Source organism: Panthera leo, chromosome C1 (assembly GCF_018350215.1).
Source record: "Panthera leo isolate Ple1 chromosome C1, P.leo_Ple1_pat1.1, whole genome shotgun sequence".
Taxonomy (NCBI): Eukaryota; Metazoa; Chordata; class Mammalia; order Carnivora; family Felidae; genus Panthera; species Panthera leo.
Window position 1 is genome coordinate 97,881,412 of NC_056686.1, and position 24,146 is coordinate 97,905,557.

Genomic DNA, 24,146 nt, shown 5'->3' on the forward strand with positions numbered 1-24,146 from the left:
GGGAAGCTGATGAGAAGTCTCAATAACCCTGGAATCTAGCACTCTCTAAATCTGGGCCTGCAGCACAGGCCAGTTGTTTCAAGTTTCTTTCCTGGAACCCATGGGGATCAGGGGATCATTCTCCCTTCTCTTTGGTATCTGTATTCCTCTGCACCAACTGGGCCTACATTTTCTGTGGCAAGTAGCTTTTCACAGACATTGTCGCCCCCTGCTGTCAGCGATCAGTGTTGCAATGACTTGGAGCCTGCCCTTAGCATCTTCTGTCTGGACAGTGTTGTCTCAAGAATTGGGGGTTTTAGCCCTGATGATCAGTTCCCAAGTCTGAGGATTTTGTCTCACTGGTCTTCTCCACCCCTGAGTGTTAACTGTCTAGATTGGTCGACGGCCGTGGCTGTCAGGTCCTCATCTGTGAAATAGCATCAACAGTGCCCATTTTGCAGGTTGTGCATTCTTCGAGGAAGGAAATAAAGTTCTTAGTGTTGTCTAGTATGCAGTTAGTGATTGGTAAGTAGTAATAACAGTAGCAATCTTTCTCAAAGCTCCTCAAAGGAGGCAGCCCTAGGTGGCACTTCCAGTGGTGGGGAGAGATGGCCTGACTCCAGATGTTCTGGGGACATTCTAGACGTTCTCAGCCCTCCTCACCGGAGTGCACCAGGAGCCAGGAGCCTGGTGCCCAACACCAAGGAGGAGGAGAGGAGGAGAGGAGGAGGAAGGCTGGGCTGGTGAGTGCCAGGCAGCTCCCTGGACGTTAGCATCTGGTCTGTTAACTGTTTAGTATTGGCGATTCTCAGGCCTCAGCCCTGGGAGCTGAGGTTGCTCAAACTATCTCTGCCTTTCTGAAGGTTGCACCTGGATCCTCTCTGACAAGACGGGACCCCTGGCCTCCTTAGATGGAGGCATGCCGAGTTAACTGATTGATGGAGGACAGAGGTTAGATATTTCAAGCTAGTTCTTGCCTGGGTGAACTGCTTTTCTGCCTCACTGTGTGGGCCCCACGCGGTGGGTGCTGGGGAGCCGTGGGTGTGGGTGCAGACACCTGCCTGGGGGCTTCCTGGGGCCGGGATCCCAGGGCCTTGGTCACCTAGCATCTCAGGGAGCTCAGACCTTCGGGCTCTGTGGCGTCAGCTCTGGATGGTGCCCGTTTCCTGTTCTCCAGCTTCCCCCATTGTCAGGTTCCCGTGATACCAGCACCCCTTGCAGCAGCCATCTCCTGGAGGCTTCTTTCCTGGCGATGTAGAAGACTTCCCATCATTCTTCATTTTGAAAGCACACACTGTCCCTTGGGCACTCAGCTGCATTCCCCCAGATCTTGGCGCTCTTTCCCCCGGGGCCCGCCCACGATCTCTCTCCCAGTGTGCTTGGCCTCGTCTCTGGCTTGAGCGGACACAGCTGCCCCTGCCTGGCCTTCTTTCTCTGGGTCCCGAGCCGCCGACCGCGCAGGGACGCAGCCGGCAGCCGCCTGTGGTGACGGGTCAGAGTCTAACGCCTTCCCGGGCAGCCCACAGACCCAGCAGTACCCTACTAACTCTGAGCCACCCTTTCTTTTCTGTCCTCACAGCATTACGACCCTGTGGCTGGTTAATTTCTACCTGCTGGCTTGTCGCCACATACGTAGATTTAGGTATGGGCCTTGTGACTTGCTTCTGTTCTAGAGCTGCCAGATAAAATACGCAGTGTCCAGTTAAATTTAAATTTTGAATAGGCAAGGAATCTTTTTTTTTTTTTTTTTTTTTTAGTTTAAGTGTGGCCTATATATTGCATGGACATACTTATACTAAAAAAAGATCCCCTGTTTATCTGAAATTGAAGTTTAACTGGATGCCTTGTATTTTTATTGGCCAAGTCTCACAACTCTGTTCTTGTCTGCCGCATCAGGGTCCTCTAGGGGCTTGGGAACTTTCTCGGGGAGGCTCCGCTCCTGACAGCAGGGGCTCCATCTCAACCTTTAGATTAAGAGACTTGTCACCCATGATGTCTTCCTTAGACGGGAGGATTCCCTGGAGAAAGGACTTGTGCCCCTGTCTCCCACTCCCACCCTTGAGAGGCTCCAGGTTAGCCCTGCTATGTGTGCAGGATCTCCAGCTAGGGTCTGAGGGCTTGGCTCATTGTGAGCAATTTGGGTGTGGGGCTCCCTTTCCTGCAGACTTACCCATCGGAGCTAAGCCCACACGCGTTCTGCCTGCTCGAGGGACCACTTTTCCTGAAACGGTCGTGGGCTGGTGAGCAGCAGGGAAGCCTGGAGGGGAGAGGCCCCCCATCACAGGTCTGGTGCTGCCTGCCGGCTGGGAGATACAGCTCTGAGCTAAGCGAGCATCCTCTGGGTGCCTCATGTCATTTTGGCAGGGCTCACAGCTTCCCTTTACACTTGCGTGTGGCAGCTGGTGTAGGATAAATATCAGGCCCGGTCTTTGTTCTTTGCCTGGTGACCTTTCAATTTCTTGGCTTGTGCTTCATTTCAAAATCTCTTTATAGGGACGAGAGGAAGTAGCTCGACCAGGATCTGGCTCTGGTGGCTCTCGGTCCGGTGCACAGCATGAGGCTGTCTCACTGGGGTGCTGGGGACGGGGAGGCCGAGGAGGCCGACCTGAGCGGGGGAGGTTTACCCGAGGCCCAGGCTCTGGCAGCGCTGACTGGTGATTGCTTCTCTTCTCAGCAGAGATGACAGAAGGTGTCAAATCCAAATATTCACTGGAGGCAAAGTCTGAACACTTCAAATAAGATTTAGTGACTCATCGGTCGTGGGCAACTCAGGACTCTGAGAATCCCTGCAGGTTATACACTGATCGCTCGGCTAATCTTAGGAAGATGGACAGGGGCATTTTCTGGTGCTTACGTTTTGAAATTTCTCCTTTTCTCCTCCCTGCAGGAAAAATGACTGTTATCCTTAGGTGGGAAGTCGAAGAAGCCTCTGGAAACCTGTGGTGGGTGAGTGACAACGTCCAGGTCTGAGCAGTACTGATAGATAGCCTTTGGACTCAGACAACCCCATTCCCTCTTTCCCCTCTGCCTGTGATGTCCGCTCATTTTCAGGAACCTGTGCGAATGTGCAGATCACCCCGATGCTGGTTCTCTTATAGGCACGGAGGTCACCCCAACTGTCCTCTGCCTCAGTGGGGCCCATCCGAAAGGGTACTTCTTTCTGTAGAAGCATAGCCTCTCCCGCTTTCTCCTGAGCTTTCCTTAGTGCGTTACCCCCCACCCTCCTTTATTATCATCTTTTTTTTTTTTTTTTTTTTTTTTGCTTTGTTTCAAATCCCCAAGTGCCCCCCTAGAATCCTGTGTTGGGACTTGCCCAGTTCCTCTGGCAGGGGGAGGGCTACTGTGCTGGTTGGTATTTCTCAACTGCAGCCCCTTCCCTTGGGCTCTTTCCCACTTTCCCCCACCTCTTGCCCACCTGGCAGCTCGTAGAGAGTGATTAATGGCGTTGTCTCTCGCTTCATTGCTAGAGGGGAGAAGAGGATGCTAAATGAGAGAGGGGGGGCCTGGGTTTGGGAGTGTGTGGGCTTGTCTCTTTGGAGGGGCCCGGCCGGGGTCCTTTGTAACATCTTGAGTTTCACGCACGGGACCCCTCTGTGGTCAATAAAGTAAGCTTTTAATTAAAAAGAAAATTTTAGAAATGACTGGCCCTCAGCCCTGATGCTCTGGTGTGAGAAGAATAGTTTATTTTTAAATAAGACGTAAAAAGAATTTACGACACCATTGATTAGACTAAAATAAAGAATTTCTGTTTATTAGACATCTTAACGACAAGTTGCATACTGGGAGAAGATACTTGGGGTGCATATACTTGCAAGAGGGCGGTATCAAGATTATATAGAATTCCTACAATTCAATACAAAGAGAACAAACAACTCAAGAGAAAAATAGAGAAGTCACATGAATAGGGGTTTCACAGAAAAGGAAATACATATGGCTAATGCACACATGAAGAGGTAGTCAACATCTTTAGTTATCAAGGAAAAATAAATTAAGACAGCGGTGGGTTAACACTTATCTGTTTAATTGGCAACAATTACGAAGTCTGTTAATACAGGGAATTGGAAAATATCCAGGTACTCATTTATTCAATAAAAACTCCTTCAACCCTACTTTGCACAAGGTCCTTTTTTTAGGCGTTTAGGCTATAACAGTGAACACAAAGATAAAAATGGCAGTTTTTGCGGTGGCTTACATTCTTCTGGGGGGAGAGGGACAATGAACGATAAAAGTAATAATTAGCTAGTTGTCTAGTATCAAGGGAGATATAGAGGAAGGTAAGGGCAATGGAGCAGGTTGGTGAGGTTGGCAGGGTAATTTTCAATTTAAATGGAGTAGGTCAGGGTACATCTCATTGAGGAAGTGACATTTGAGAAAGATTTGAAGGGACTTGGAGAGTCTATAGATCCACATGGTCTCACAGACATCTGTAGAACACTACACCTAACAATAGCAGAATTCACATTCTTCTCAAGTGCACACAGTATATTCTCCAGGATAGATCATAAAATCATAAAATAATATGGTTTTAATTTAAAAATAAGACCTGGGGCGCCTGGGTGGCTCAGTCGGTTAAGCGGCCGACTTCAGCTCAGGTCATGATCTCACGGTCCGTGAGTTTGAGCCTCGCGTCGGGCTCTGTGCTGACAGCTCAGAGCCTGGAGCCTGTTTCAGATTCTGTGTCTCCCTCTCTCTCTGACCCTCCCCCGTTCATGCTCTGTCTCTCTCTGTCTCAAAAATAAATAAATGTAAAAAAAAATTTTTTTTAAAAATAAAAATAAATAAAAATAAGACCAAAAAATCATAAAGTCAACAAATTTTTATTTTATTTTATTTTATTTTATTTTATTTTATTTTATTTCCAGTATAGTTAGCATACAGTATTATATTAACAGGTGTACAATATAGTGATTCAACACTCCCATACAACCAATGCTCATCACAACAAGTGCACTCCTTAATCCCTATCACCAATTTAGCCCATCTCCCACCTCACCCCCAGTAACCATCAGTTTTTTCTGTATAGTTAAGAGTCTGTTTCTTGGTTTGATTCTCTCTCTCTCTTTTTTCTTTGTTTATTTTTGTTTGTTTGTTTCTTAAATTCCATATGTGAGTGAAATCGTATGGTATTTGTCTTTCTCTGACTGACTTATTTTGTTTAGCATAATACTCTTAAGATCCATCCATGTCATTGCAAATGACATTGCAAATTCATTCTTTTTATGGCTGAATAATATTCCATTGTATATGTATATGTATCTTCTCTATCCATTCATCTGTCAGTGGACACTTGGGCTGCTTCCATAATTTGGCTCTTGGAAATAATAAAAATTCAATAAACTTAATACAATTGAAATAATATAAAATCTGTTGTCTGACCATAATGGAATTAAATCAGAAGTCAATCACAGAGGCCAACTTGGGAAATTTATAAATAAATGGAAATAAAGTAACATACTATTAAGTAACCAGTGGGTCAAAGAAGAAATCACAAAACTGCTTTGAGATGAATGAAAATGAAGATACAATACACCCAAACTCATGGGTGACAGTGAGGGCAGTGTGAGGCCAAGCATATGACCATTGTCACTCTCACCAATATTGGATTTCTTCTCCTATTATAGCCTTTAGAGCGTTTTTTTGTTTTTGTTTTTGTTTTTTTTCTTACCCAACTTGAGTGTGAGTCTCCTGAGGGCAGTGTAAGTCTCCCGCTTATACTCTCCGTTGTATCTCCAGTGCCTAGTACAGTGTGTGGTACATGGGAGGGCCTGAAAAGTTGGTGGGATGAAAAAAAGTATCCTTATTGCTGCACTTGTGGGTATAAATGCATAGATTGTCCAATCAGGTATAGATTGTCCGATCACTACACTGGACACCTGAAGCTAATGTGACACTGTGTGTCAACGATACTTCAAAAAAATTAACCTTAGAAGCTCTTCCTTCTGTCTATGGTGGGTTTCTCAAACTCAGCAGCATTGATGTTTTGGGCCAAAGAATCCTTTGTTATTGTGGCTGGTCCTGTGCATCGGAGGGGGTGCAGTGATATCCTCGGCTGCTACCCAGTCAATGCGAGTGGCATCCCCCAGCTGTGACAACCAAAAATGTTTCTAAGCATTGTCATGTGTGCCTTGGGGGACAAAAAAGCCCCTGGTGGAGAGACACTGGTCTAGTGGCACCATCTTGCACCTTCCTGAAGTTTTGACAAAGGATCTTACAGCCTCCTCCTGGATTTGATGCATTTCTTTCTCCTCCTCCTCCTCCTCCTCCTCCTCCTTTTTTAATGTTTATTCATTTATTTTGAGAGAGAGAGAGAGCAAGCATGAATGCTTGTGGGGGAGGAACAGAGAAAGAGGGAGAGAGAGAGTCTCAAGCACGTTCAGAGCTGTTAGCACAGAGCCCAATGTGGGGCTGAAACCCATCAACGCTGAGATCATGACCTGAGCTGAAAGTAAGAGTTAGCTGCTTATCCGACTGAGCCACCCAGGCACCCCTGATGCATTTCTTATTATGAGAATTGTTGGCCGTGGAGAGGTTGGGAGTGAGGAAGTTTTATTTTCTAATGCTCCATTATATGTGCAGTTCATCCTTAACTTCCTTTCTCTCCATTCACATTTAATCGCTGGGAACGAGCAGCAGCCAGATGGCACCACCAATATTCTGCCTGGAAATTGCAGATCATCAAGCTCGTTAGGTATGTGTCCTAGTTTCCATGCTACTGCAGGTGAACGTATTACCAAAATTTGTGCCACAGCAGAGAAACAGTGCCCTTTCTTCCAGCGCCCGTAGCGTTTTCCTTTAAGCCCTCACTGCCAGACTTCTAGAGGCAATCAGGCTTCGCAGAGAACAGTATCTTCAAGGTTCTTCCAACTCCCAACCACCTCCCAGTTAAAAAGCCACTGCTGAGCAAAATTAGCTTTGTGAGATCAGCACCCCACTTCCAGGTACCCAGCTCTGTTCTGGTTAACCACTGCTGCATAAAAAATTGCTCCCGAACATAGTGCCTTAAAATCACAATCCTTTTCTGTCTCTTCTGGATGCAGAAAGGGTGCGGCTTGGCAGTTCTGTCTCAGGGTCTCTGGTGAGGTTGCCGTCCGGTGGCTGGCGCTGAGATGGTGGGGATGTGAGTGGCTGAGTGTCTCCCTTTCTCTGTGTGGTTTGAAGAACACTCTAGGCCATCACTCAGCATGGGCTTGTTTGGACTGCACTGAGCAGAGCAAGATGAAGCCCACAGCATTGTATGAAGTCACACAACACAGCTTGTGTCATACTCTGCTGATCGAGGCAGTCCCAAAGATCTGCCCAGGTTCAAGGAGAGGACATGGACCCCCCACTTTGATGGGAGAAGTATCGAACTCACTTTGTAAGAACAGCTTGTGAGTGGGAAATATTGTTGAGGTCATCTTTGGAAAATACAATCTGCCACGGCAAACATATTCAAGTGTATTACACAAGAAGGTTATGTTAGCTCTTTAGGAAAGAAGAGGCAGAAAGGTGGAATAGGAAGGAACATGTGTGTATTTGGCTTAATGCTCTAGCTGTTGGGTTGGGTGGTAGGCAGGGTCATCTACTAGCCAGATTTTGAACAACTCCAAATCATAGTGTGAGTGGTATTTCCAGAGTTGTACAAGATGGCAACCCTGGGTGGGCTCACAAATCAAATGTTTATTATATGTTAATATAATTTATTAGAATAAAAATGACAAATAATATAAAATGAATACATAAAAAGAAAAAAGTAAATACACAAAAAAGGGGAAAAGAATAGTCTAAGTTTTAGTCAGTCAGATAGTCAACAGCATTGTGGGAGCAGCCCAGAGCCACTTCCTGGGAGCAGTCCTGATATACAAGGGCTCTCTGGAGGCATGAATGCCTCACTGTGGTAGATTCATGGGAGCACTGCTCGACTCAGAGCCATTCTTCCTTCTCTGGGGACAAGCAGAGGTGAGTCCGGGTGGCCCTGTCTCAGGCCCAGGGTCTGGCTGGCTGATCTAGAAGTCAACACCTGACCCCTCCGTGCTTGTCAGAGAATAAGACCCTGGCTCTGACCACAGGGATGATCATCTGACCAAGCCAGGCCTGGTAGTTATTCCTCAGAATGTTTCCAAGCTGGAATTAGTAGTAGGAGCCAAAGGTTTTGAAACTTTTGGGCCCTCAGCCGCTAGGCCACCCATGAGGGACATGCAGTCAGTGAGAGAAGGAAGCAGCAGGCAGAGAAAAGCAGGGCAGACAGTGGATGGCGACCCGGCCAGCCACCCCTGAGGCTGGCCCCTCCTGGGTGTGGTGTGCAGCCTTCCTTTGGTTACGTGACTCCAGCATCCTCCCAATAACTTTCCCTTTTGGCCTGGCCTCATTTCAGCTGGGCTTCTGTCACTTGTCCTCACAAGGTTAGGGAGAACACATCCACCTTGTGACTAAGGAATGTCACGTAGCCATGTTTCAGCATGCAGATTGAAAGTGAGCACCAAAGTACGAATGCATTTCTAAATAAAAAAGTAAACCTTTGAGGTCCATCAGAGAGGCCTGAAGGCAAGTATTCATTTATTCATTGTATTCATTCTTTCAGCCAACGTCTACTGAGTACCTGCTGTGTGCCTGGCTTTTATAAGCTCTGGCTATTCATAGATGGATAAACTCACCATGATACCAACCGTCATGAAGCTTCATAGTCTGGTGAGAGGCAAGCATTACATGAAATCAGCCAACATATAATTATGTAATTATAAATTCTGATCAATGTGCTGAAGAAAAAGGGTAAGATGTTATGAGAGAATAATAGGAGGGGCAGGTTTGGAAGCAGGTGAGCAGAAAGGTATCTCTGGGGGAGGGACACATAAACCAAGACCAAGAAGGGAAAGGAGTCAGCCAGGTGAAGAATGGAATGGAGAGCCTCTGGGCAGGGGAAGACCATGTGAGCTGCTGCAATGGAGAGAATGATAATAATAAAAACACGTGGTGCTTACTATGTGCCAGGCGTTCTTAAAATTAGTCCTTGGGGCACCTGGGTGGCTCAGTCAGTTGAGTATTTGACTTCGGCTAAGGTCAGGATCTCGTGGTCTATGAGTTCGAGCCGCACATCGGGCTCTGTGCTGACAGCTCGGAGGCTGGATCCCGCTTGGGATTCTGTGTCTCCCTCTCTCTCTGCCCCCTCCCACTCATGCTCTGTCTCTCTCTCTCTCAAAAATAAACATTAAAAAATGTAAAAAAAAGTTAATTCTCACAACAATGCTGTAAGGTAGTTACTGGTATTATGGTTTTTTTGTTTTTGTTTTTCTTTTTTCCTTTTCAGAATTGGAAACCAAGGCTAGAGAGGGTTAAGGAAGCTGACCAAGGTCACACAGCCAGTGAATGGTAGAGCTGCGATTCTTACCCGGGAGGAGGCCCCTGAGGTTGGAACCAGAAAATGAGGACAGGATCCACAGGAGGTTGGGCTGGGGCTCGGAAGACAGTCCGGGTCCTGTCCAGCCTTGTAGGCCATGGAAAAGGAGTTTAAATTTTATTCTGTCATGACAAACTATTGAAAAGATTTAAGCAGGAGAGTGCATGATGTAATGTACAAGTAGAAAAGCTAGTAAAGTCATAGGATACAAAATCAATATACAGGAATCTGTTACATTTCTATACACCAGTAATGAAATATCAGAAAGAGAAATTAAGGAATTGATCCCATTTACAATTACACCAAAAATAATAAAGTACCTAGGAATAAACCTGACCAAAAAGGTGAAAGACCTGTACTCTGAAAACTATGAAACACTGATGAAAGAAATTGATTGACACAAAGAAATGGAAAGATACCCCATGCTCACAGATTGGAAGAACAAATATTGTTAAAATGTCTATACTACAGAAAGTAATCTACATATTTAATGCAATCCCTATCAAAATACCAACAGCATTTTTCACAGAGCTAGAACAAACAATCCTAAAATTTTGATGGAACCACAAAAGACCCCAAATAGCCAAAGCAACCTTGAAGAAGGAAAACAAAGCTGGGAGCATCACAATTCTGGACTTCAAGATGCATTACAAAACAGTAGTGATCAAAACAGTATGGTCCCGGCACAGAAATAGACACATAGGTCAATAGAACAGAATAGAAAACTCAGAGATGGACCCGCAACCATAGGGTCAACTAATCTTTGACAAAGCAGGAAAGAACATCCAATGGAAAAAAGACAGTATCTTTAGCAAATGATGTTGAGAAAACTGGACAGCAACATGCAAAAGAATGAAATTGGACCACTTTCTTACACCATACACAAAAATACATTCAAAATGAATGAAAAACCTAAATGTGAGACAGGAAACCATTAAAATCCTAGAGGAGAACACAGGTAGTAACCCCTTTGACATCAGCCATAGTGAAATTACTAAATATGTCTCCCCAAGCAAGGGAAACAAAAGCAAAAATAAACTGTTAGGAATTTATCAAAATAAAAAGGCTTCTGCACAGTGAAGGAAACAATCAACAAAACTAAAAGGTAACCTACAGAATGGGAGAAGATATTTGCAAATGATATATCTGATAAAGGGTTAGATCTTTAATAGATCTAATAGATCTATTAGATATCTAATAGGTAATAGATATCTATATCTAATATATCTAATATCTAATATCTAATAGATAAAGATCTAATATCTAATATCTAATAGATAAAGAACTTATAAATCTCGACACCCCAAAAATGAATACTCCAATTAAAAAAGTGGGTAGAAGGCACGAATAGACATTTTTCTGAAGAAGACGTCCAGATAGCCAACAGACACATGAAAAGATGTTCAATGCCACTCATCCCCAGGGAACTACAAATCAAAACCACAATCAGATACCACCTCACACCTGTCAGAGTGGCTAACGTCAACAACACTAGAAACAACAGGTGTTGGTGAGGATGCAGAGGAAGGGGAACCCTCTTACACTGTTGGTGGGAGTGCAAACTGGTGCAGCCACTCTGGAAAACAGTATGCAGGTTCCTCAAAAAGTTAAAAATAGAACTACCCTATGATCCCGCAATTGCACTACTAGGCATTTACCCAAAGAATACTAATGCAAAGGGATATGTGCACCCTGATGCTTATACTAGCATTGTTGATAATAGCCAAATTATGGAAACAGCCCAAGTGTCCACTGACATGAATGGATAAAGAAGATGTGGTGTGTATATATACGATGGAATATTACTGTGCTGTAAAAAGAACGAAATCTTGCCATTTGCAACGATACGGATGGATCCAAAGAGGATAATGCTAAGCAAAATAAGTCAGTCAAAGACAAATACCATATGATTTCACTCATATGGGGAATTTAAGAAGCAAAACGAATGGTCATAGGGAGAAAGAAAGAGAGAGAGAGACAAACTAAGATACAGACTCTTAATTACAGAGAACAAGCCGGTGGGTGGGGCGGGGTGTAATAGGTGAGGGGGATTAGGAGTGCTCTTGCTGTGATGAGCACAGGGTGATGTAGGGAAGCACCGAATCACTGTTTCATACACCTGCAACTGATATTACACCGTGGGTTAACTAACTGAAATTTAATTAAAAACTTAAAAAAAAAAAACCAGAAAAGCTAGTGATGAATTTTTTTATTTTTGAAAAATAAATGAATTACATTTTATGGCTGTAAAACCCACACATTGTTCATTTGGAATGTACAGAAAAGCACAGAGTGGAAAATAAAAATCACCTTTAATCCCGCTGCCTGAAGACAAGAGGTAATTGCTGTTAACCTTGGCACATAGTTTTTTTTTTTTATTATTTTTTTAACGTTTATTTATTTTTGAGACAGAGAGAGACAGAGCATGAACGGGGGAGGGGCAGAGAGAGAGGGAGAGACAGAATCCGAAGCAGGCTCCAGGCTCTGAGCCATCAGCCCAGAGCCCGACGCGGGGCTCGAACTCACGGACCGCGAGATCGTCACCTGAGCTGAAGTCGGACGCCCAACCGACTGAGCCACCCAGGCGCCCCTACCTTGGCACGTAGCTTTCCAATCATCGATGAATGTTTGTATTCTAACTGTAGCCCAGTTGTAACGATCACCCTATACACATTGTTTTGTCAACCAGCCCTTAAGAAACAGAGAGTGTCACCTGGTAGTTTTGGCCCAGCAGACGAGAACCTGAGGGGCTGGCTGGGGGCTGGAGAGAAGCCTGTGGTGTTCCCAGCAGGAAGACAGGGTCAGGGTCTGGGCCATGGGGTTAGGGCACCACTTTAGAGACACCTGTGAGCTCCCTGAAGATTTGAGTCTCCCTGAGTTCTCCAGGGAACAGGTAGAGAGCCAACACCTTTTCTTTCGCTGCAGGCCTTCTCCACAAAGACCCAGCTGTCCCGTGCGACTCATAACGTGGGAGATTGTCCTGTGCTGCTCTGCGGGCCTCTCTTCCGCGCTCCCTAGGTCACGATTCCGGTGTGAGAGGATGCTACCCATCACATACCTCGGCCTACCCCACCTGCTCATAATTACAGGACGTCACGGTTTTGTACCAGGCATGGTGACAAGTACTTTTTATATGTGTCATGTTAATTACTCCAACCTACACTTCTCTGAGGTAAGTCGCATCAGTCCTTTGACTGTTGAGGAAACTGACGTTCAGAGATGTAACAACAGCCGGAAAGGTGGCGGAGCCAGTGAACCTAAGGATGTCAGACCCCACGCTCCATGTGTTTAACCTCTTCTGCATACGGACTGTGTCGCCCGAGAGCACTCTGTTATCATCCTGTTTTGTTGGTGGCAGAAGTGCCCGTTCTCCATCTGACTCGGGGATTGGGCCCGGCTGGGGTATGACCCCAGGTTACTGGTGAGGCCGAACCAGCCCTAACGCTGTGGGTATTTAAGACGTGCAAACAAGGGGTAGGTGTCTGGAAGGCAGATAGACGAATGCCAGAACCCCAGGCTCAGGGAGGACCGAGCAGGTCCAGCAGGGAGAGAAAGTTGGTTGGGGGAGGCAGGACCACCTCCTGCTTTGAGAGCAGGCCTGACAGTCTGAATCCTCGTGCCCATCGGGGCCTCGGCCACAGCTGGATCAGGTTAGAGTAACTTCCCCAAAACCAACTGGGAAAACCCTCAGGGTGCTAGGCCACTCAGGCAGCTGCCCGGGGGACGACCGCCCCTGGCTGCTGCCCCGTCTCCTCCATTCATGGAAAAGTACAGGCCTTCAGGCAAATGCCTGGCTGCCCTCTGCGCTCACAACTGCAAGCGCTGACTCGTTTGTCCTTGGTCCAGGGCTGGAGGAAAATAGTTTCCCAAAAAAGCAGCTTAAAAAAATGTGGAAAATATCCACACCCCAAGTGTCTGCAGAGCGGGGGCGGGAAGTCTCCTAGACGGGCTTGCAGCCGGAGATTCCGCGGTCCTCTTGCGAAGAGGCAGGGAAGGAATGTGAAACCCTATCACCCGAAGGGGGAAAAATGCACAGTGTGCCTTTCACTTTCTGCCTGCGCTTGGAGGCAAGGGGGGGCATGGGTCATGCTGGGAAGTTGTTGCCTCCTGAGGGGCTGCCTCGGACGGCAGGGGTTCAGTGGGTGGGTGAGTCAGGATACCTGCTCTGGTCCCCAGATGCTCAGTGGGGACCTGGAACATGCATCTATTTTCTCAAGGATGCTGGGACTGCTTGGCCTCCCAGTGCTAAACCTACTCTCTGTGACCAATCCTCACTTCCTACCTTATGCAGTGATTCACCGCTTTACACAGGATCTCATTTGACACTTGCTGTGAGTGAGGAGGTGAGGTATAGACCCAGGATACTACTGGGTCTGTTGTACAAAAGAGAGACTCAGGTTCAGGAGGGGAGGTGTCTGCTTAGGGCCACATAGACCTCAGTCTCCCGTGAGTCCAGTGTCCTTTCTCTTAGACCATGCGTGTGCTGCCCCTAAGTCTTGCACCTTAGACACCCTATGAATCCCTGCTGCATTATCTCAGAAGCGGGAGGTGCTGGGGGGTGAGGGCTTTGGGGTCAGGAGCCTGACCTTTGTGGCACTGTGCCTGGCCCATAGGCGGCCTCTTGATTGTGTGAAAGAATGAATGTGTGACCTTGGGCAAGTCATTTTAATCTCTCTGTGCCTCAGTTTCCTCATCTGCACAACGTAAGTGTGGAGTGGGATAGTCTCTGAAGTCTGAGCTCCTTCCCATTATCAAGCTTTGAGGCGCTAAATTTCCTGATCAAACCCACGCTTCAAACCCACACTGGCTAGCCCCTGCCGATGCAGCCATCACCTCCCCAGTCCATTCAGTCACTGGTCCCACACAGACTCTGCCGTGACCCTTCCTGGTACCCACTTGGCCCTGGTGAAGTGGGCTGAGCACAGAGCTGGAGGTTCGAGGCCTGCTTTTGCCTCTGCCTGTCCACACAGAGCCCTGGCCCGGTTGCCCACACCACTCTGCAAGTGTTAGGTCTCTTGCCTGACCCGTGGGATGGCAGGGTGAGGCTGGGTTGGGGTGAAAGCTGTGTGGAAAGGAAAATCGGGGTCTCAGTGTGGGGGTGGTGTGAGGCACTCATCTGAGAATCATGGTGAGGGGAGAGGTTTTCGAGCAGAACAGGGGGAGATGCTGTCACTTGGTCATCCTGGGCCAGGAGTCATCTGGATCTAGATTCAGTGATTCTGGGCCTGTATTTCCTTTTTATGGTCTCAGATGGCTGGCTTCTTGACAGGGCTAATGGTATGGGGCACAGGAAAGGTGGGCACAGGGCTCTGACAGGTGTCACAGAGCTAAGTCCTTGACGCACCCGGGTGTGCTCGAGGGAGTCCAGGGGCAGGAGTTTTACACCGTGAGTGGCTGAGCATTGTTTGGAAGTTCTACTGGGTGGTTCCTCCACGTGCCTGGCCCGAGCTGCTCTGGTGCTGCGGCCGGTGCGGGCAAGCATGGAGAAGCAGACTGGGGGACTGGTGGACAGAAGGGTGGGGCAGCATCCCTGTCAGGGCAGGAATGGCCTACTTCTGTGTGTGCAGGGATGGTGGAGGGGGTGGAGGGCGGTGTGTGGCTCCAGGCTTCCCCAGCCCCGCCACCATGTTGGAAATCCAGTTTATTGAATTTACAGTAAAGGTTTTATGGGGCTTTCCTGGAAGCTTCTCATTATGGAAACTCTTGTGCTGGCAGTTTGGTGGCTGGTGTCTGGTTTGTTTGGGAGAGGTTGAGTCAGGTCCTGTCTTGATGGAAAGTTCCTCTGCCTGGGTCACTTGAGGGGAGCAGGCCGGGGGCCCGAGTGGGCCTGCCAAATTCTGAGAGGGGACCGGCTGTCCTGCATCTTGGTCCTGAATGGGTCCCCACTTGTTTCCTATCTGACCATCATTCTCTGTGGGTTCCAGACATCTTTTTGAGGGGAAGCTGTGGGAAAAAAAAAGTCATCCCAGTAATTAAAGCCATTTTCATTATTTTCCACATATTTGAAAAGTATGAGGTGCTGGTTGATTGAGCAAAACCAAGCCAACTCCATGAAAATGGATTTGCTGATGATAAACATCAGGAACACACAACACACAGGGCCACGTCTGGATCGAGAGTCCTGGGGCCTCAGCGTGAAGTGCCTCCAGCTGCCCCTTAGAAGCTCCTTTGTCTGACCTTTCCAACTTCCTCTTGGACTCTGACTTTGCACCTTCCTCACCACTAGGCTCACATTCCCGCCCCAAGATGCCTGATTCTGAGGGGAGAAGAGCAGGGCTTTGGCTCTAGGATCTATGAAAACGGCCAGTTTATGAATGTGGGTGTTTCACCAAGGCCCTGACGTGGAGACTGATTCACAAGTCACCAACCAACTCCCCTTTGGCTGTTGGGGAGACTATTAGATCCTGTAACACTGGGTCATGAGTCCCTCCCTTCCTGGGTGTTTTTTTTTTTTTTTCTTTAAGTGTTTATATCACTGGTGTTCTCATTCTTTAAAACAAGGGTCATTCATAAAACAGAACATGCTGCTTGGGAGTCATGAAAATCAAATGGTTAAGGTTTCTCCGGGGACTGATGCGTGTCCCTTTGTACAGAGTGTGGAGGAAGACCACAGCATTGTCCCTTCCCTGCGGGTGAAGGTGGCCCCTGTGCCATGCTGGTGGACAGCCATGTTTCTAACGGTCCCTAGGTGTCCACGAGTGTGGTCTGTGCTGCCCCAGGACACAGAGAGCTGACTGTCATCAGAGGAACCTGCTGGGGTTTTACTGACTGCTCTGAAGGGTGGTTGGCCAGGAAAATCTCTGAGCTTCCTGACCTGAGATTCTACGGGGGAGTCATTGGAGCTTTGCAGCCCAACAGACCTGGGTTCAAGCCTCGCTTCTCCCACACACTCGGTTTCCTTCTCTGCAAGAGAGAAGCTAATAATATCAAGGCTGCTCTGAGGAATAAATGGAGCCTTGCACACAGGGCACCTGAAACTCGGATGGTGGTTTGCTATTACTCCCCCTCTTCTCTTCAAGTCAGTTGGGTGCTCGGAGTAGGTACGGGCTTCACACTGTAAGCGATCCTGCATTTAAAAAAAAAACAGCCACGTAGCTTCATTTGATACACGATATATACACATGCACCCAAGTGTTTGCATCTTGTTTTGATTTCTCCCCACTGTCTGTGTTTCCCACATGTATGTCTGGATGAGTGTGTCGGTCCTAGATGGCAGAGCGGGAGGGACTCAGGGCCACACCAGGCTCAATTATCTGCCTCGCGATGACGACAGTGACACTAACAACAACCATCTGACATTTATGATTGCACCTGACTTCCCCAGTCACCCCCTCCACCACTCCTGGGAGGCAGGAAGGACTAATGAGGCGAACGGCACTGCTGATGAGAGGCTTCCCGAGGGTGCACAGCTGGGGTGGCAACAAGACCAGGCCCAGCTTGTGGGCTGAGCTGAAGACTCCCCAGGGTGGCCTTCTCGTTGCCCCCAACTCGTCCCCACACCCCACCGGACGTTCTTTTCCTGTGCCCCTTTCTTTCTGGACTTGGCCTGAGTTCCAGTAATCAAATTAGATGGCTAATTTTCCACGTGGGCTTTAAGCATGATCTGAAAGGCAAGGGAGCCTTTTCCTTGGACCCTGTAGGCTTGGGTGTCTGGGGTAGGTGAGGGCTCAGTTGCCTGCAGCCTGAGGGTCCCAGGGAAGCAGAGCACGGGCCTAAGGCCAGAGCAGGCCAGTGGAAATGCCATTGTCCAGGGAGCTCCAGGCTAACTGGCTTTAGAAAGTTATCTGGCCAGTCTTTTTTCTCTCCCTAAATTAATGTGTTCATTCATTCATGCCTCTGGCCTGCATGGCATGTTATATTCAGTGCTTTGTCATATGCAGGAAAGGTGAGATCCTCCCTGGCCTTGAGGATTTTGCAGTTCGGTTGATGAGTCAACTAGACAATGAACATGGACAAGTGGAAGCACCAGAGAATAATCTAAAGGCTGAGAGAGAAAAAAAATTCAAAGCCAGGGTTTGAATCCTGGCCCAGTGTGGGGGCTGAGAGGCTGCTGGGGAGTCCTGGGTGAGAAGGACAAAGGGTCTGGCTGTGGGTCACCTGAGTCTGAGTGCACTGGACATGGCCATCACTGTGTTGCTCTTCTGGCCTCCCACTTGCAACTCCCTGCTCTGGGAAATAGCTCAAGGCTTTCATTTTTGCACAAAGCTGGTCCCAATCACACAGGGCATCTGCCTTAAATGCAACTAACCCCTACCCCTGTCCATACCTTGGTTTGTTTGAAATGATGAGCCAGGCCAAGTAAGATTCCCCTCTAACTGCTCTGAGCCAGTAAATGCTGAAGAATGGGCTAGCCGTGAGAGCCAAAGCTGCAAGATCACGACGTGGGGCTGGAGAGTGGCCAGGATGGACACATGCAAGACATTCTGAGGGGCGCCTGGGTGGCTCAGTCAGTTAAGTGTCTGACTTCGGCTCAGGTCATGATCTCAAAGTTCATGGGTTCAAGCCCCGCGTCGGGCTCTGTGCTGACAGCTCGGAGCCTGGAGCCTGTTTCAGATTCTGTGTCTCCCTCTCTCTCTGCCCCTCCCCTGTTCATGCTCTGTCTCTGTCTCAAGAATAAATAGACATTAAAAAAAAAAAAAAAAAGACGCTCTGAGAAGCAGAAGCTGTGAGGTGGGGAACAGCTGCAAAGAGCAGAGGTAACCAGGAGCCACTCGGTGGTGAGAAACGACAGGAAGGCACAGAAGGAAGCCAAATCATGTCAGTGGTGGCCCATTAGCTGGAAGAGATACAAACTCTGCCTTGAGGGCTGCTGCAGATCCAGGACTGACCCCAGGGTGCTGCTCCTCCCCTGATGCCAGGCTGCTTGGCTTTCCTGGGTTCTTGCATCCATGTAGCTGTCAAAAAAACCCCATGACGAGAGGAAGCACTGGTCAGTTTCAGTCTTCATGCAAACAACAGATACATTAGCCTCACTAGTTAGCTTCCTAGCAAGCTGGAGAATGAAGGTCAGTGGACGTCCACGCGTGCACACACGAACACGCGTACATGCATGCACACAAGTGCATGAATATACACACGTTTACAGACTTGGTCGCCATCCGGAAGTGCTGTAAGTGTGGGGCGGCAGAGCCGTGATGGGGCATGGACAGGATTAGCAAGGCAAGCAAGGCTCCCTGGCCGGATAGTCCAGTTGGAAGAACAAATGGGTCATGGCAGGAGAAACTGCTAATTTTAGTTTCCTTCAGGATGTAGATGTCATTTAAAGTCAAACTATTTCCTCATACTTGTGCCCAGCAAATGATTTACTGGGGAATGCTAACGCTGTTCTCTGTGTCCCAGCAGTGTGATGGTGTCCCAGAGCAGGGGACATGTGGCCAGAAGGGCGGCAGCTCAGTGGGCAGTGTTTCTCTCGGCTGTCCTGAGACCCTCCACCGTGGCGGACTTCTCTTCACTGTAGTTCTTCAAATACCTTGAATATGTGTCGTCTCTACATACCCTTTTGGCCCCCACCACCTGCGGTTCGTTGCCCATGGAGGTTTGTGTTCGTGTTGGCAAGTTGAAAGCTTTCTTTGCTTCCCTGAACCTTGGGGCTGGGCTCAGGAGTCCCTGCTGGGGCACTCTGTGCTGTGGGACCTCTGGCAAACTGTGACCATGTCTGAGCCTCGATTTCTCCATCTGTAAAATGGGAACAAAGACATCCGAGGATTGGTATTATGTTCTCCTTGTAAGGATTTTGCTTTATAGTTTCTACTGGCTCTCTCACAGTCCCAACCCCAACACAATTAGCATACTGACGAGCAGATAGGAGCAGCTCAATCGATAGTTGTTGAACGTGGTCATTGTTGTTGTCATCTTCACAGATTCCTTGTTAGTGTCCATCTGGTGCTGCACAGAGAGCTCTCCCACCCTGCGATGCTGACATATGAATATGGATGCACACATGACCATGGAAAGGCATCAGAAAGTTACGTAACTCGCAAGTAGAGAATACACATCAGTTACACCTAAAGGTTAAGTGCATTCTGGAGGTCAGAAAAAGCGATGAGTGAATAATTGAGGTAAGAAAGTAGCTTGCAGGAACCACTTTAAGACACAGATTGATTCAGGGAGGGGCAGGGGAAACTGCCTATGTGATTAATCTAACACCTTCCAGAGGAAGTGGGCCTTCAGGAGCAGATGGATTGGGGAAAGGGATAGGCTTGGTGAAGAGGTGGCCAGGGAACATTCCAGGCACATGAGTGTTGTTTCCGCAGGCTGAGGTGCTGAGATGCCCTTGGGGTGGTTCACTCCTTTGGACTCCTTGGAGTGGCTAGAGGTATGTGTTTCTGTGTGTGTGTGTGCGTGCTCACGTGTGTGCCTGTGTGTGTGTGTGTGTGCGTGTGTGCAGCAGACAAGGAGGAGGGCAGTGAGACTATGAGGTGGGAGAAGAAAGATTGATGAGTGAGGAAGAAAGTGTGACACCGATCAACTCCAGGTGTGAGATATTTCAGAGGAACCTCATCAAGAGCTATCTTTATGTCTAATAGAGATGTCCCGGCTTCTGTGTTTGGATTCAGAACCTGGACTTGGGGTGAGATTAAAATCAGAAGCAAGGGTAAGGCAGAGTAAAGAACCTGGGTGCAAAGATCCATACGATGATTTACAGATCTTACTAGAATTTGGCTGAGACCCAGCCAGTTGGCCTAGCACCTTTCCTCTTGAAGGTTTATCATTGAAATTGAGCTTTTATTTCCTTGCTGCTGTTGTGGAGCCTCATCGTCAACCCCCTTCTTTCCCATTCGTTCTAGGCCTCAGAAGGGAGCAGTGTGATCAGGCAGCCATGTGACATTGGTCTGCACTTCTGGATGTGCACATCCCCTGGAAGTTAGGAGGAGGACCGGCCTTCCCTCTGTCCAAGCCAAGAATCCAGACATGATCTCATCAGGGCCACTCCCTGGGGGGAAGCGGGAGGCATAGGACTGTTTCATCCCATTTCCAGATGGAGAAACCGAGGAATGGGAGGAGTTTAAGGACCAGGCAATGAGCTCACTACAGAGCTGAGAAGAAATTGGGCTCCTGCTCGGAGGGGCTGCCGTTCAGGACAGTGTGCACGTGCATGTGTACGTGTGTGTGTGTGTGTGTGTGTGTGCACGCGTGCTCCTCTCTGGTCCTCCTAAATCTTCAAAAAGGACATTGGAAGTGACATAGTTTAAAAACAGACCCCAGTCCATGAGAAAGAATGTGTGGCATTTGGAGAATTACATAATCTTTAAATTTAATGTCCTGATGTATAAAAAGGGAATAATTGTAACACTTACCTCATACCACCATTGAGGTCACTAATGGATCTAAATCTCAGGACCCAATTTCTGACCCTATCTGACCACAATGCCCACTTGGTGGATGTTCGTCTACCCGAGCTGAGCCCACTCTCGCTTACCCTGTTCAGGAGTGGGATCCATGTCCTGGTTGGCCTAGACACCAGCTAATCCAATGTAGGTCTGTATTCTGTTAGATTTATTTTCCTAATTGTTTTATCCAAGTGTGTGTGGGGGGATGGAACTAGCTTTGAGTGACTACTAGGCGGGGCAATTTTCTAGGTGCTCGAAATAAATGATTTCATTGAATCCTGGTGGTCCTGTGAGGGGTGTTATCAAGCCAAGGGTTTGCATCTTCTTGGAAATATTTTACCTGGGTATTCCTGGATGCTGAGTGGTAGAAGGAGGCAAGACTGATGTTTTCAGAATGCAAATTGAAATGATCAGGAAGCCAAGTGTGAGACCACACTCCCTCTCTTAGCTTCAGGTACTCTTCAACAAGACCTGTGGGCCTGGTGGTCATTTGTGGAGACTGATCGCACGCCTCTTGAAGCTGTCTCTCCCATGGCTTCGGTCCTTTCTGGTTCTCCTTCAACTTCAGTCCTTCCTCTTGGTCTCCTGGTGGTGGGGCGGGACAGCTTTTCTTCTGCGTGCTTCTTACAAGTTAGCTTCCCTAAGGATCTGCCCTCAGCTCCTTCCTCTCTTCGGGTTGACTGTGCACCTGCAGACATACTCCCTTCCAGTGCCAACCCCCAAATCAGTTCCCGGAGCTCCAGACTAAACCAGGCAATTGACAGCTACCTTCCAGAATTTCCAGACACATCCAATTCTAGGTGTTCAGAAATGAGCTCACCTTCTTTCTTCCCGATCGGCTCCTCTTCGTTTCGGGTCTGACAGATGACGTCACGGTCATGCTAACCTGCTTCCTTTACCCTCCGCACCCCGTCTAACCAAGTCCTTGTAGATTCCCTTCCTTCCCATCTCCTCTTCCGTGCCATCTTCATCCCCAGTTATGCCCTGGTTTTTTTGTTTTCGTTTTTTGCTCGACGTTCAACGTCTGCCCCCTTTGCCAGAGCAATCCTTTCAAATCTGTAAAATTGACTGATGTCGCTCTGGCTTCTATCACCTTTGGGATGAAGGCCAAGCCCTCCATTATCTGACCCAGTTTGCCCCCTCCAGCTTCTTCTCTGGCCGCGGCCCCCACCTTCTGTTTCTCCCGGGAGTGGTGGGGGGGGGGGGGGGACTGGAACACCTCCAGTCCGTGCTATCCTGTCTGGAAGGCCTGTTTCCCACTCACTTATCTGGCAAACGTCTCAGCCCGAGGGTCGCCTCTCTGGCGAAGCCCTGCCTGTGCCCCCACTTCCGCCTCTGCGTGGCCATGGCCTTGACACACACTCAACTACCACGACTTGTCCAGCTTCCCCAACCAGCCCGAAGCCCTCTCGAGGGAGTGATTACGTCCCGCTCGCCTGTCTACCGTGATGTTCAGCGCGTAGCGGAGGTGCAAGCAGTGTTTGCGGAATGAATGATGAGAGGAGGTGATGCAGGTCAGATCCACGCCGCGGCGCGCAGACCTGAGGGGTGGCGAGCGCTACTTCCCCCCGCTAGAGGGCACTCTCGCCGTGCGCTTCGCTGGGAGCCGGGCGGGTGTGGCTCCGCCTCCGACGGCCTCGCCGGCCCCGGCCCCGCTCGGCTCTACAGTGTGGCCTCAGCGCGTCTTGGTGAGTGCCGTCGGCCCGGGGGCTCTGGGCTCGGGCCAGCCCCTTACCAGCCTCCAGTCACTCTTGTCACATGTATCCTTTATTTTGCGTACTACCCTTCCTTACCTCCTGCTCCCCTGGATGTAGACGACCCTCACCTGTGGCAGATTGGGGACCTGTCCTTCCTTCCTTTGGCGGTAGCCAGTAGCATCTTCTGTAACCCCAGCTAAGACCCTAATTGTAACAAGTTGGAGGGGGGCATCCTCCTGGTGATGTGGCTGCATCCTAACAATTGCTTTCAAGGCCTTTGAGTAACGTGGTGGGTGCCCTGGTGGTGGCCATATTTTGGTTGGGGGGGAGGGGACCAGGACGCTCTCAGAGCCCCTCCAGTCACCCACAGGGCGGCCTTTCGCAGTGCTCCATCCGCACTGATGTGCTAGGGCGCACGTCCCTCCGCGGACCAGCCGCAGCACGCCTGCCGTCTGGAGAGTTGTGCCCACCTCTGACAGTTAGTATCCAGTTTTGAACCAGGCGGTACTTTCGATTCGTAGAAGACGTTGAGAAAGCAATGCATTCTTTAGCTTCACCGAGGGAGTTTCTTCTTCATGAAAAGTTCCACCGCGCTCTGCGTTGTGAAAGCCCACTTGAATTACTGCGTTCTGTTCCGAGCCCCACTTTTTAAAGGCGATGGGGATTATTTAAGGATAGTATCAAAAGGAGGGTGATCAGAATGGTGGAGGCTCTGGGGGTTGTGCCATTTGGGGGTCCGATGGGGATATGGGGGCTGTGTAGACAGGAGAAGAAAAGAGGTAGGGAACATGTGATAGCTTCCCGGCGTGGGGGTACTTCTGTTTCCACCAACATGTTACAGAGGAATAGAAAACAAGTGTTTTCAAAATCAAGGAAGCTTCTGGGCCTTCTTTTGTAGTGCAGAATCTGGGTGGTGGGTAGGAGAGAAAACAACAGAAAGTAAGAGAGCTAGGGAAGCTAACATTATCCACGAGAGTTGTACCATCAGAAGGCAGTTGGGGGAGGGGCGCTGAGGTCCCCGGGCAGGCTTGCTGAGAATGGTTCAAAGGGAGGGTTTTGGGGGTTTCTGCACTGAGTAGGAGATCGAAAGAGAATTATGTAGAAAGAGGACTGTGAGACATGGTCGTTGATTACTTGATGGCCATTTAATAAAATCTTTGAGAAATTCCAGGCCAGTTTAGAATTGTATCTTCACCTATTGTTGGTTGTTGGACTGTCTCACTCGAATACGATGTTATTGCGACTGGAGCGCAGGAAAGTCTGTGATTATTATATGGGTGACACGAGCAAGCACTTTCTAATAATCGGTCAAGGATAGGATAGGCTCCCTCATGATGTGGTGGGACCTGCTGAATTGGGATGAGCAGCACTTCAGGGTGCTGCAGAGAGGTGTTCTGCTGGGGTGAGGGTGGGGAACGTTGCAGTAGCTTCTAGGAAATGACAGTGACATGAAAATGACAAATCGCTGGGCAAGTGTGGGGGGGCCCACCTTCTCACCTGTCCTCCCCCAGTCTGATGTGGAGTTTATACTTGACATATATATGTGGAAATATATACGGAGATGATGGGCCTCCAAGCTATGCTGGGCGGTTTTTTTCTGGTTTCTAATTTAGCTCTAAGAGACCCCGGTTCCCAAAAGACCATTGAAGGATCATCCTGTGTTATTGTGCATGCAGTCAGAACAGTTAAATAAAAGGCAAGTGATCAGCTCTACAGAGGTCTGCTGCGTGCATTCTCGCTCCTAGGACAGCCCTAGGAGCTAGGGGT

At 48.5% G+C, this 24,146-nt stretch overlaps 1 protein-coding gene across 1 annotated transcript; it reads right to left on the reverse strand.

Moving 5' to 3' along the window:
* Positions 1 to 1,288: 1,288 nt before the first annotated feature.
* LOC122225955 lies at positions 1,289 to 23,902 on the reverse strand. The gene is made up of 6 exons (XM_042948640.1): positions 22,508 to 23,902; positions 18,848 to 19,027; positions 18,181 to 18,246; positions 16,357 to 16,418; positions 15,148 to 15,295; positions 1,289 to 1,459 (listed from the first exon to the last, which is right to left on the reverse strand). The coding sequence occupies exons 1-6, from the start codon at positions 22,631 to 22,633 to the stop codon at positions 1,289 to 1,291; spliced, it is 753 nt and encodes a 250-aa protein (XP_042804574.1). The 5' UTR covers positions 22,634 to 23,902.
* Positions 23,903 to 24,146: the final 244 nt, after the last annotated feature.

Bases quoted from the DNA above. Each gene is read 5' to 3' on its own strand.
- LOC122225955 (XM_042948640.1), bottom strand. From the start codon at position 22,633: ATGCAGCCACATCACCAGGAGGATGCCCCCCTCCAACTTGTTACAATT. The intron at 19,028-22,507 runs GTGAGGGTCGTC...CCCATTTTACAG, and splicing joins AGGTCCCCAATCTGCCACAG to ATGGAGAAATCGAGGCTCAG. The intron at 16,419-18,180 runs GTCAGTCCTGGA...TTTTAAATGCAG, and splicing joins GGGAGGAGCAGCACCCTGGG to GATCGCTTACAGTGTGAAGC.